Below are 12,909 nucleotides of genomic sequence, written 5' to 3'. Positions count from 1 at the left end.
ACTATCAAGTGCAGGGGTGGACACCATGTATTACAATTCTTAGACACTGTTGACATACAACATAGCATAGTTTTTAGTATGTTTCAGTGGTTATCAGTTGACTGCATATGTTGTATTTTAAAAACTAAACATTTTTACATTTCAAAATGTTGGTGACTTTATGTCCTTACAACTTCATTTGGCTTATTTTACACTGTTGTAACTCTGTGTAAGTTTTCCATCAGCTAAATGGCAATAAGAGGACAGAGGAGCCAAGCTGTGTCTATTCAGGGGTTTTGCCTTGTTGCACTGTTGACAGAAATTCACCCTTAAAGCAAATTACAAATATAGACAAAGAAAGATGCTGTTTGCACTGGTAGACTTTCTTTATTTCAGTCAAGAAGAGTAAGCTCTTTTGATAAAATTGCAAGCTGCAGTTTTTATACCTGGAGTTCTTTGGTTGCTCGTATTCATCAGCTGCTGAGCATCAAGAGATAAAATTCTACTGAGAAAAGAAGCTTAGATCAGTTTATCTTTTAATCTTTTGTATCCTTGCCTCCCTCTGTGTTACAAAATACTGGAGTTTGCTCTCACAAGAATTATATTAAATAAGTGGGAAATACTGATGAAAGATAGTTAAAAGGGCTCAATGTTTCAGTGTAAAAAACCTTCATGAATTAACTTCAAATGTATGGATGGTTGTTCTCTAAGAAACAATTAAAGATGGTTTCCTTTTCTTGTGCTGATGTAAAGCCAAACTTTAAATGTCATTGTTGTCTATTTTTTCCACACCTCCGGTCTCTGCAGTGTACCATACCTTAGTATTAGTTAATAAATGTCTTGAATTAAACAGGAAGGAGGGAGGAAAATTAGGATGTAACTCTCCTCCTTTTCACTACCTCCAAAGTAGATAAATATTGCTGCTATAAATATTTCACACAGTTTCTAACAGTAGGCTCATTGTTAACTGTTTATTGTCTAGAATGGGTGTGTTACAGTTCTCTGTACCTCTACTCTGTGGTGTAAGGCCACCCCAAAACTCTTGATGTTGACGCTGCTTTGGATGCTTTAATTGCATGTTGCTGCTTTAGAAATGTGGTAGTACAGATATTAATCACTGCTATTTGTTACTAGGAGAAGGACATCACACCTGACCCCAGGTTGTTAGAAAAGGTGAATGAATGTGCAAAGCACCTGGAGGTCATGAGGAGCCACGAGCAGCCTTTATCTCATCTGAGTCCAGAACTGTGCGACGTTTTCGACTTCTTCATAGCTCTGACTATATGTAACACAGTCGTGGTTACTGCACCTAATCAGCCCCGACAGAAGGTAAGTTAAAGAAAAAGGAGAAGAGAGTTCAGGCTTCTTTTGCCTTGATACTAAATTATCTGGTAAGTTAGGGAAATGAAAAACCTCCTATTCTAGTGAGAAACAGCTAGAGTTGTGATGATTCGTAGAACCACTATGTGGCTGAGTGAGTTTAATAATGCATTAGCTGAGAGGAGTATGTCAGCTATTTCACTTGCCTCCATGACAAGATATTCTTTCATTGGCAATTTCAAGATACTTCTGAAACTCTCTGGATTTCTTGTACTGTAATTTATTCATTTAATAAGCATAAATATGTAAGCATGTGTGGAAACTAATTTGTAAATGGGAAAAACTTACCAGAAAGGGATATAAGCTGTCAGTGAATAAATATTTCATATATAGATTAAATTAAGGGTGAGACATTTTTAAAAGTTTAAAAAGAGAAATACACTTAAAAAAACATTACTTAAAACTTTCAAATTATGTAAAAGATGCATCTTAAGCTCATTATGAGAAATAATGATCGTTAGGGCTTAAATTGGCCTTTAACTAGTGTCATTGATGAATGAGAATTTCGAGAACACATTCCCAAGATGATCTGTAAGACAAAACTATAATGGAATGTAATATTAAAGCTCGCCAGCAGCTGGAATTTCCATTCTGGAGAAAATTCTGCGTTTTGCTTCTGTTCCAGATTGGACTAAAAAGTGAACTAGTCTGCAAAATGATGTGGTTTTGTGCCAAGGAAACATTTGGAGAATGCTCAGTTCTGCTGTTTAAGGAATGCTACAGTGTTACACAATAATATAATATATATTACTATGAATATGCTATTACTAGTAATGCTACTGTATCTTTAGAACAGATTTGTGTGAACTGAGATGAATGGTAAGTCTGAAGCAAAATGCTTCAATGATGAAAGCGATGGGGGAAATTACTTATTGCAACGTGTATTTTGAGAATATTTTCAACATTGGCATATTCTCATTAAACTTTATGAGATACCACCCTTCTCAACAAAAAAATACTGCATTAACTTTTTTTCACTACCTTCACTGAATATGCACAAACTATGAGAAGCTCATACTAATGGTAGCTTCTAGTATGCTCTGCAGATGGTGATAGCGCAGCATTGATAGACTATCCACTAGTCATATCTGAGGAGGTGAAAGAAGAAAAAACTGTTTTAATACAAATATATGTGTTTGCATACACAGGTATAATTCTGAAATTCTAGTGAGTTATTTTGTTGTTGTTGAGTCAGTGTTGTCCATTTACTTTCTCAAAATACTAATACTATTACTTTTTGCCCTCAAATAAATTTTACTCTTTAGTTGCAGATGCTTAGACTGACTATCAGTGTCAGAATTCTTTTCTTTGGTGTTTGTTCATTGGTGGGTTTTCTTCATCTCAAGGTTAGAGACCGATTTGAACTAAAATCTCCAGTAAAAACCATTGAAGACTTCATACGAAGATTCACTCCAAGTCGCTTGACCTCTGGATCTAACAGCAGCAGTTCCTCTAGTCTAGCTACAAGCAAATCAATGCACAGATTTGGTCTAAGCACGCTTTCATCTACATCTACGGACAGCACTTTATTGAAACTGGAAGAGAAGCTGGCATACTCTGCACAGATGAATAACAATGGCTACAGCTCCCAGCAAGGCAGGATGGCTGTGGGGGGTGCACCTGAGGAAGGAGAACTCCGTTATGAAGCAGAGAGTCCAGATGAAGCTGCTCTCGTCTATGCAGCAAGGGCATATAACTGTTCTCTGGTTGGAAGGCTGTCTGACCAGGTATCAGTGGAGCTACCTCACCTGGGAACCTTAAGCTTTGAAGTATTACATACGCTGGGCTTTGATTCCGTCAGGAAGAGGATGTCGGTAGTGGTCAGGCATCCTCTCACAGATGAAATAAATGTTTACACTAAAGGAGCAGATTCAGTTGTTATGGATCTTCTTCTCCCCTGCTCTTCAGGTACACCTCTTACTTACCTTGCGGGGGGGGGGGGGGGGTTGGGAGGCAATTAGTTGCTGAAGATCTCATCATATCTTACTGCCTTGTTTAGCAAGTAGACTTGCATGCTTTTAATATTGTAAAATGGCAATCATTACCCATCTTTTATAATACTTTGTAATTATTGCAAATTTTCTGTTGCAAATTACTGGTTCTTTACCTCACAAGAATGAGTGAAGATAATTTCTGTAGAAGATCTTCTACTTGCAAGCTTTATTTTAAAGGAATTTCTTACAACTCAGCCAAAGCAATTTACATTTCTTTATAAAAACCTGCCTGGCAGTGCTTGGACAATTGAGTATTTCATATGAAACTGAAGTATTTTTTATTGCTGCTTCCCTCTGTTTCATTTGTAAGTCCTTACATCCTTTTGCTGAAATATGTTGCATTAAGCAGCACATTTTTTCATGTTTAACTATGATGCTAAAGGGCAGTGTGAATCAGCCATCAAAACAGAAAGGTTGTGGCAAAAGACAGAGAGATGCTATTCAGACAAGAAATATTGGCTTCAAATACATAATTGACTAGCAAGCAATAGACATGTAGCTGTGAATATGGAATTTCCCTAAAGCATGTAGAATTCTCCAGCACCCAAATGTCCTAGGAAGCAGGGACAGCTTTAAATAGCTAATTGTAATCAGTTTGTCTCAAGAAGAATCCTATAAGTTTTCAGAAGTTAGAGGAAACTCATGGGTTTCAGTTCGCATTAATCAGTTTGCATCTAATTTACTGCATTTTCAACACTGAATTTCATGCAGTGTTTAGAGATTTTCCCAATATGAATGGACAGAGCCCCAAAGTGCTAGAGGTACTTCCCATGTTTCACTAAAGTATTGACTTTGTGGTTATTTTGACATTAGTTGGAGTAAACAATTGTGAAAGGCTTATACTGTGTAATTTTAGTTTAACGAAACACAGAAAAAATGTTGGCATTAGTTTTCTGGTTTCAGCCATATAAATCAAAGCTGAGCCAAAAAAATTAAGAACAACTTGTCCTTAACTGACAATAAAGTATTCATGAATAATTTTCTAGCAAAGATCTGATATCAAGAAGGCATGTAGAGCATCTATGGAAACTTCTTTCCTTCCAAACTACTAATAGAGAAATTTTAGCACTAAAAATTTCTAATACCAAGAAAATAATGATTGGAAATGAGTTTCTCACAATGACAACTAAGCATTTAGAAAAGAAAAAATATTTTATGCCAGGTCTTAAATTTTTTGCCACCATATAGCAGACTGTGTTCAAAGCTGCAATGTCCCTTCACAGTAGACTCAATGGATTAAGGAATTTTCAGGAAATTTCAGGGAAAATTTTACCTAGGACCCACCTAGATAAAAACAGTAAGGCCAATTAGAAAATTTAAAAATGGCAACATCATCAAAGGTGAAGGAAAATATAGATTAGATATTAGGAAAAAGTTTTTCATGGAAAGAGTGATAAAGTACTGGAAAGGTGTGCCTGGGGAGGTGGTGGAGTCACCATCCCTGGATGTGTTTAAAAAAAGACTGGATGTGGCACCATGGTTTAGTTAAGGTGTCAGGGAACAGGTTGGACTCGATGATCTTGAAGGTCTCTTCCAACCTACTGATTCTGTGATTCTCTGATATATGTTAGAGAAGAAGCAGAGTTCCTGAAGGTCACTGTGGGAATGAGCAGTGTCTGTAGCTGGGCAAATACAGATTCCACCATCATTACAGGCAAGCAAATTGAAAGTGGTTCTGAAATTTTGCGGGAAGTTTTTTGTTTTGATTTGGGCTTTTTGTTTGTTTGGGGTTTCTTTAGCCAAATTGAACTATGAGTTCTGGTGTGCTTTGTTTTTGCAAGCAATGTAAAATGCAGCCGCTAGAACACTGTTGCGACGAACTCTCCGTGTGTGGAGACACGAAGCTTGACTCCATTTCAGAAGGCTGATTTATTATGTTAAATATTATATTAAAATACTACATTAAGACTATACTAAAAGAACAGAGAGATCAGAAAGCTACAACAAGAATAGAACAGAACAGAATAACAAAATCCTGTGACTGCTCACAGCCTTGGCACAGGTGGCTGTGATTGGTCATCAATGGAAAACAATCCACATGGACCAATCATGGATGCACCTGTTGCATTCCACAGCAGCAGATAGTAATTGTTTACATTTCTCTCCTGAGGCTCCTCAGCTTCTCAGGAGAGGAAAAATCCCAGCAAAGGATTTTTCATAATATCATAGCTACAGAACACCATAAGCTGTTCCCCTTGTTTTTTCTAGTTCTCTTGAGCCCCTGCTGGCTTCAGTAATTCTGTATGTTTCAGCAGATTTGTCTGAAAATCATTTGCCATTTCTCTTGAGTATCTTTCATGCCTAGAACTGAATTTGCTGTCTCTGCCTGCAGTATCCTAGTGTCAATGGATGTAGAGGGAACCTCAAAAGATTTATGCTGTGGCTGTTATCTATATCGTGGGGTCTGTCATTGGTTTTATCCAGTTCACTGGTGATGGTGGAACACGTGTGTGAGAGGAGATGTAATGCTACAAGAATTCAGTCATTTATCATTTTAAGGAAATAACTAAAAAGTGAATGGAGACGACAGCTAGTCCCCCAACTTGGTCTTTGCTCTCGTAGTGCTTCAGGGATATGTGAACTGTACACTAGTCAAGCGTGTGTCTTCAGACTTCTGCCCTTAGACTGAAGGACCAAGGCAGCACCTTGTCTGTAATCTCCCAGCTCAAACGCCACATGGCATGAAATAAAGATTCCTGTTTGTAAGAATAAGTATGTTATAATATGATGAGAGAAGCAGCCTGAAATCAGAAGCAGAAGTATTATGTCTTAGCTTCCTTGTGTCTTATAGAAAAGTATAAAATGTCATGAGCCTCAAAATTAAAAAAGATTATTAATTGACTCCATTTGCTCTGCCTGTATATCTGACTGTGGTTAAGACTGTGGAACCTCGTGTATTCTGATAGCAAATAGATATTTCCAAAAGCCTTGAAATTATTCCCAAGAGTGTATTGTTTTTACTTTATCTCAACAGTCACCACGTTCATAAATAAGAAAGTTACTGTGTGAGTCAATACCCAGCTCGCGCAGGAGCTGTGAACATAAATCATTGAGAAAACAATGATTGCAGTGGCTTGCTGCAGCTCAAGATTAGGGAAGGAAATGAAGAAGTAGAAGGCCACTAGCTCTCTATCATTCTTCTGGAGGAGACTTCCTTGCTGTTCACTGACATGGGGCATGTGGTCACGCTGCTCAGAGCAGACACTTCATCCCAGCTAAAAAAAATCTCCACAGCTGGGTTTTGTCAGCAAAAGATACGTTCCCTCCTTCTAACTTCGGAGCACAAGATAAATGTAGGGTAGGACTGATAAGGCATATGAACAGCTGTAAGGGGCTTTAGCTGTCATTGGCATGCTGGAAATGAGAACTTGCACAGAAAATAGTATACACGTCTCTACTGTACAGAGTTGCTGTCTTTGTTCATTGAAGGAGGTATGAGCATTTAACATTATGATCACTGCATTAGCACCTGTGGTATTTAGACAGATCTGAAGTGATTAACACCACTTAACCTTAAAGGGATAGAAACAGCTTTTGATGTATTTAAGCACCTATTGAAGTTTGCATCATTTAAAGTCAGTGAGCCACTGAAATAGCCACTCCCATAAGAAGACTTCGTGTGGGATATGCAAAAAATATGGCATTTTTCTCTAGAATGTTAATGTATCACAATAAATTGGGAAGAATGCTTGCCTGCTTTATTGTTCTAAAGTTGAAAAAAAGCTCACTAATACAAGAAGCCTCAAAGAAGGTTTGCTTCAGTACTTCTCACAGAAAAAAAAAAATCTTACATTATACAGCAAAGTCACATGTGCCAAAAAGATTATAATGCACTAATAGAAAAAGTAGCAAAATGAAACTGTGTTAGGCTGCTGGTTTCTTATATGCGTATTTTTATGCAGAGTGTAAGAAAGGGCTTTCCAATTGCAAATAATGCTTGTAGGGATGTCCTTCTGGAATAATATATCTGTATTGTCCCTTTGAGACAATCAATGGTGACAGCATCGGTAGTATTAATAGGTAGATGGGCAGGCCCAAGAGAATATTCCTACCAGTCAGTATTCACCACATGACCTTAATCAGATTGAGCTGAGATGAACATATGCAGGAAATACCACAATCTTCACAGAGTCCCTTAGGAACAACTGTGTACATATACTCCAAGCTTTGCCGACCTAGAGAGGACAGAAAACTCTTTAAAGGTGAGAAAGTAGCTGTACAGTGAGTTGGATGTTCTGATACGTGGTTGAGATAAATGGAACAAAACCCAAATATTTGGATTCTGAACTCACTGTTCCCTTATTTCTATAAAATCAATATATGTGTCTGTGCTGAAGCATCTGAATGCCCAATTACACACTCCGCTGCTGTATAAATATATATAAGTTCTGAATGCTATGTAACTTCATAGACAGACAGATATATGTATGCAGTCAACATATAGCAAGATCAAAGTCACTATGAGTGCACACTGGGTAAATGGGCACTGAAAAGTATAAACAGTAAGATACTTATGCCATCTAGTTTATATACCTGTATTAAGTGTTTAATATAATGGCATAGTGCCCGTAGGCTCTCAGTATGAGAGGTGAGCACATTCAGTGCTGTATGTAGTAGGTCTCTCAAAGTGCCCAGACTTTGGGTGAGAAGTGGTCACCTGACTCAGTGACTGATTACTGTGCAAGTACTAGTAACTCAAATATTGCACTTAGGAACAGCTCCAGTTACAGAATTATATCCTGAAATTATTCTACATCCCCCTAAAATATTCAGACTTTAGTAAAAAAAAAAATCTATCACATCAGGGAGTAGGAAAACCTGCCAGAAGGTACCAGTCATTCTCACTCAATGGCTCCAATCTAAAAATTTACCCCCTTGTATGTTTACTTAAGTGCTAACCTTGAAATTCATATTATTAAAGATTACTACTACAGTACCTTTTTCATGAACTTGTCTTAATCCTAGATTATAAAAAAGATACATTATTGCTTGTTTTTAATTTTCTGAGACATCATTTCTTGTAATAAGATAGAACAAAATGTGCAGCCATCATATTTAGTACTCTATGTTGATCACAGAGTGAGCACACTGCACCAGTCCTTGCTAAGCAGAGAAAAGAAACAGATGCTCAGTCCTCATTTTGAGTAGTTACACATGGCTTTAAGTGGAGGGTTAAGCTAAGTGGAAGTTTTGCTGATGCATCCAAGGTAGAAGCTAGCTGTGAGGTCTGCAAGTGCAAATTCTGCTCTAAATGAAATCACAGTCACACCCAGAATTTCTTGTGTTGATTCAGGCTGATAGGAAGTATCAGTACAGCAGTAACAGACAAAAGGACCTTCATGCACTTAGATATCTGAAACAGAGCACTGTTTCCACTTCTTTCAAGATATTAGCCTAGGTGGAAGACTGAGTGCTATTTTTAAGTGTTGTTTTTCTGCACATGATGAGACGTGAAGAAATAGAAAAAACATTTGCTAGTAGCATATTTGAAATCATACTTCTATTTCTGACAGTATTGTTTGCTGTGAAGATTATCATGATTTCTTAAAATACTCAGGTGGAAGAAATACTTGAGTAAAAAATAAAAGTCTTTCTCACATACATTCACTGTGACTTTTTTGAAGAAGAAAAACAGAAAAGAGAAGAGAAAAGAACAAAAAATGACTTTTTTTTTTTTTTAAGTAAGTGTTTTACTTGAGTTTCCCAGGAAATATCAACACCTCATTAAAAGTATCAGTTATAAAGTGCTGGTACAGTAAGCACTGTATACAAGTTTTTATTCTCTGAGGCAATTCAGCTGCTGTTATTTTTCAACAAGTAATTTATGGTTTTATTCTTATCTAGATGACCCTCGGGGCAAACATCAAAAAAAAATCCGAAGCAAAACCCAGAATTACCTTAATCTTTATGCTGTAGATGGGCTGCGGACTCTGTGTATTGCAAAAAGAGTAAGTAAATGCAGGCTTTTACTTTGCTTTTAAGGAGAGTCTTTACAAAAATTACTGAAGGTATTTATTATTTTATTGTTCTTGATTCATAAGTTCTTTTTTATTTTATTCAGTAAAGTATGAATGCCTTTGCATCATATTGACTGTGTCCTCACATACTCTTTGTGATAGGTTCTCAGCAAGGAAGAGTATGGCTGCTGGTTAAAAACTCATTTAGAAGCAGAATCCTCTATTGAAAATCGCGAAGAACTTCTGTTTCAGTCAGCACTGCGGATAGAGAAGAATCTGCATCTGCTAGGTAATGAAATGAGAGCTGGACATGAAATTAAATTGTGATAAAAATTCTGAAAGCTTGGCTATGAAATCCGTTCTTTCCCTTAGATTGCTTCTGACAATATAGAAATTGGCTTTCGTGTGACTTTATCATGGCTGTCATGTGCAGCACCACAAAGGAATAGGATATAATTAACATAAAAGACATACTCTGTTTTCCTTGCTCCTGCCAACATTAGATCACTAATGAAATAAGTGGAGTAATACCAGGGATGAATTTGACACAATCTCCTAAATGGGAACTGCTGCTCTAAAGAAGAGGAGGACTTGGCCCAAGCTGTCTACAGAATTTCATTAGTTCAGTGCTGCTTCAACATGTCAGAGACTTCCCTGACTCCAGGGGCACCAGAGACATGCACAAAGCAAAGCTCACAAACTGCATCTGTGAGAGGCATCAACTTTCATATACATCAGGTTCAGCACATGCACTTGGGGCCTTGTATTCTGTGGCAAGGGGTTGCAGTTAAAATGAGTGTATGTAAAAAAATTATTGCAAGAGCCAAATCATACTCTTTTGAGTTGAGATGTTGAAAGACCTTTACTAATTGCCAGCATGGATCTGGGAGACAGATCCACCTCACCCAGCTTTTAATACATGTACTACAGGTCTCTAAGGCTCAACATATAAGCAATGGAGAGACAAAAAAAAGTATAGTTCATTTGGTCTGACGTAGATATCTGCTTTAGGATTAGATGAGTCATGCCCTGGAAGCGTCTGGTTCTCTTCCCTGACCTAAAGGGAGGGCATGAGTTGCCTAATTCAGACCAGAGAAATCAAGATCCCACCATGGGTGTACCTGTTAGCTCTGGCTGCAGTCTGAGCTAAAAAAAAGGGGGAAAAAAAGTGAAATTGAGCTGCCGGACAAGTAAGTGAGCTCTGGCCAGTGGTAAGCTATCAGTTCAGTCATTCCCCAAGAACCTCATACTGTGGTTTGTAGCTTGCAATGATCAGCCATCATTAGGTTGTGGGAATAAAAATTCAGCCTGGAATATATTTTTCTTTATTTAGATAGCAATAGCTTTCCCAGCATTGCCCTAAGAATGTGTTTTCATGTAAATGGCTGGTGCTCAGACTTAAGGGGACTTCTGTTGTTAGTGCTTTTTTTTCAAGGAACAAACATAGAATAAATAATTAGCTGAGAAAAGTTTGTTTTGTTTTTCCTGTTGTTCCAAGAAACTTGCATGTCTGTCACTTCCTCATTTGCTAGTGGCAGGGCTTCCATTTCCTCACATTGAAGTCTCTCTGGCACTCAGTGGAGCACTGATGCACCAATGGTGACACTGATCCTGGTCCTCAGTGGCTTTTTACCACTTCTCTTACATATGAGTATCTTGCCTCAGTCAATTGATTTCTGTAAGCTTAAAACAGATACCCAGTCTTTTATAACAGGTAGAAAGATGCATTGAAAGCATGAAAATACACATTTTACTCTCACATCATGGTCAACAGATTTATGATTTATTCTCTGCTATATCTCATTTGGTCACCAGCATCTTTCTGCATGAGCAAAGAGCAGCAACAAGGCACTAAAAGGTTTATATTTGCAGTCTAATCTGCTGTTGCCAAGCTGCAGTCCTGCTGTTAGTCCCCTTTAAAAGATGAATTTCCAGTGACCCACTCTCTTCTTGCTGAGAAAAGGCAGTTAAGACCTTTAGGAATTGAACTGATCTCCAAGAAGCAATAGCTTCTCTAGCAACATTCAGCAGAAATTACGTAGATACAAAGTATAGAGACAATAAGCCTTGTGAACCTCTGGGACTAGGAGTGGCATCTGGTGGCTTTTGACATTTTGAATTCTGGATTTGTTATTTGCAACTGTTTACCACAGCTACTTTCCTTTCTTCCTCATCAATACCCCCAAAAAGCTGCCCAGATCTTGCAACCATTAGTAGTTTAGCTGTCTCCCACTAGAAGTGGCTGCTGGTCTGTTTGTTTTGGGTTTTGGTTTGTTGGTTTCTTTTTTTTTTTTTTTTTTTTTTTTGTAATCTAAGCTTAAAATTTAAGGGCAACCCTTGATGTTTGTTTAATATGGAATATTTTGCTTTTTTATGTGCTTAGGTGCAACTGGCATAGAAGACCGTTTGCAGGATGGTGTTCCAGAAACCATTGCAAGCTTGCGCAAAGCTGGGTTGCAGATTTGGGTTCTTACTGGAGACAAGCAAGAAACAGCTGTTAATATTGCATATGCCTGCAAGCTACTAGACCACGATGAAGAAATCATCACTTTGAATGCTGAATCACCAGTAAGCAGATCCAGTATACAAGTTGACTAATTAACTAGTTTTGCTTCATTTTCAACTTGTACAATTAAAAGTTTGATGGCTTTTTTCCTTTTCCTTTTTTTTGTCTTTTTTTTTTTTTTTTTTTTTTGCTTCTTTTCCTGCTTCAGCTATAATTTTCAGGTAGGACATGTCTTTGAATACTTTTCAGTGAATCATGCTTCTAAACCATCTATCATTACCTTACTGAAAACATGTAACTGTGTGTAGTGAACTTCACCATGAATGAAAATATACCATAACAGCATAAATCACTTTCTTCAGTATGCATTCTCAAAACATCCCTATTTCTCTGTATTGGCACTAATGAGTCTAAAAGCAACCTGTTATTAAGTACATGTTGAGAAATAAAGCAACTGATAACCTATTGAGAAATTGTGCTTTATTTTATGCCACTTAAATGTAATATTTAGATAACTCAGTCATTCATGTTTTCTCAGGTGGCTTTTTCTCTGGAGATAGAAGCAATATTTAAATTTTGATGCTAATAGTGAGAGGCAGAAAACCACATCTACAGTAATGCCTTGCTTCCTAACAAACCTTTTCTAATCCTTCTGAATTACTGATCTTTCCTGTGCTCAACTTGTTGCAAGCAGTCACAAAGGGTTTACTGATACGGTCTAACATACAAGGAACCAGACTGACAGTGCTGTAGTCTTTTTATGGGGTGATAAAATTGGATTTCAGATCAGCAGAGGAGAGGTAGGCCATCAGTATTCAGTTCCAATTTCTTTCAAAAAGGAGGAAGAGATAACAGCATTTTCCATTCTTGGGTGTATCTACTAAACTGGTAAATTAATTTTTCATGGTTTTTCTTTTTAGTCATACTTTGCTGTAAGACCAATAGCATTTCTTCTAAATGTTCATATATTCTCAATAACATATTCTAGTTGAGTATGGCTAGGAGAGAGATTTCAGCTTAAATAACCTTTAATTGGCCTTTAACAATGCATAACTCTTTGATCTGAGTTGTGGGCGTATACATGGTGTTCATC

At 37.4% G+C, this 12,909-nt stretch overlaps 1 protein-coding gene across 1 annotated transcript in view; it reads left to right on the top strand.

Moving 5' to 3' along the window:
• Positions 1-12,909, top strand: part of ATP10A (ATPase phospholipid transporting 10A (putative)) — a 110,124-nt gene that overhangs the window by 82,543 nt on the left and 14,672 nt on the right. The window contains exons 9-13 of the mRNA XM_041468592.1: positions 1,114-1,308; positions 2,706-3,267; positions 9,198-9,301; positions 9,473-9,599; positions 11,694-11,878. Of these exons, the coding sequence (XP_041324526.1) occupies positions 1,114-1,308; positions 2,706-3,267; positions 9,198-9,301; positions 9,473-9,599; positions 11,694-11,878 (1,173 nt within the window). The remainder of the gene's footprint in view (positions 1-1,113; positions 1,309-2,705; positions 3,268-9,197; positions 9,302-9,472; positions 9,600-11,693; positions 11,879-12,909) is intronic.

This window comes from Pyrgilauda ruficollis, unplaced genomic scaffold, assembly GCF_017590135.1.
Source record: "Pyrgilauda ruficollis isolate IOZ18807 unplaced genomic scaffold, ASM1759013v1 scaffold22, whole genome shotgun sequence".
Taxonomy (NCBI): Eukaryota; Metazoa; Chordata; class Aves; order Passeriformes; family Passeridae; genus Pyrgilauda; species Pyrgilauda ruficollis.
The sequence above is the reverse complement of the archived record's forward strand: the minus strand, read 5'-3'. Positions and strand labels throughout refer to the sequence as shown.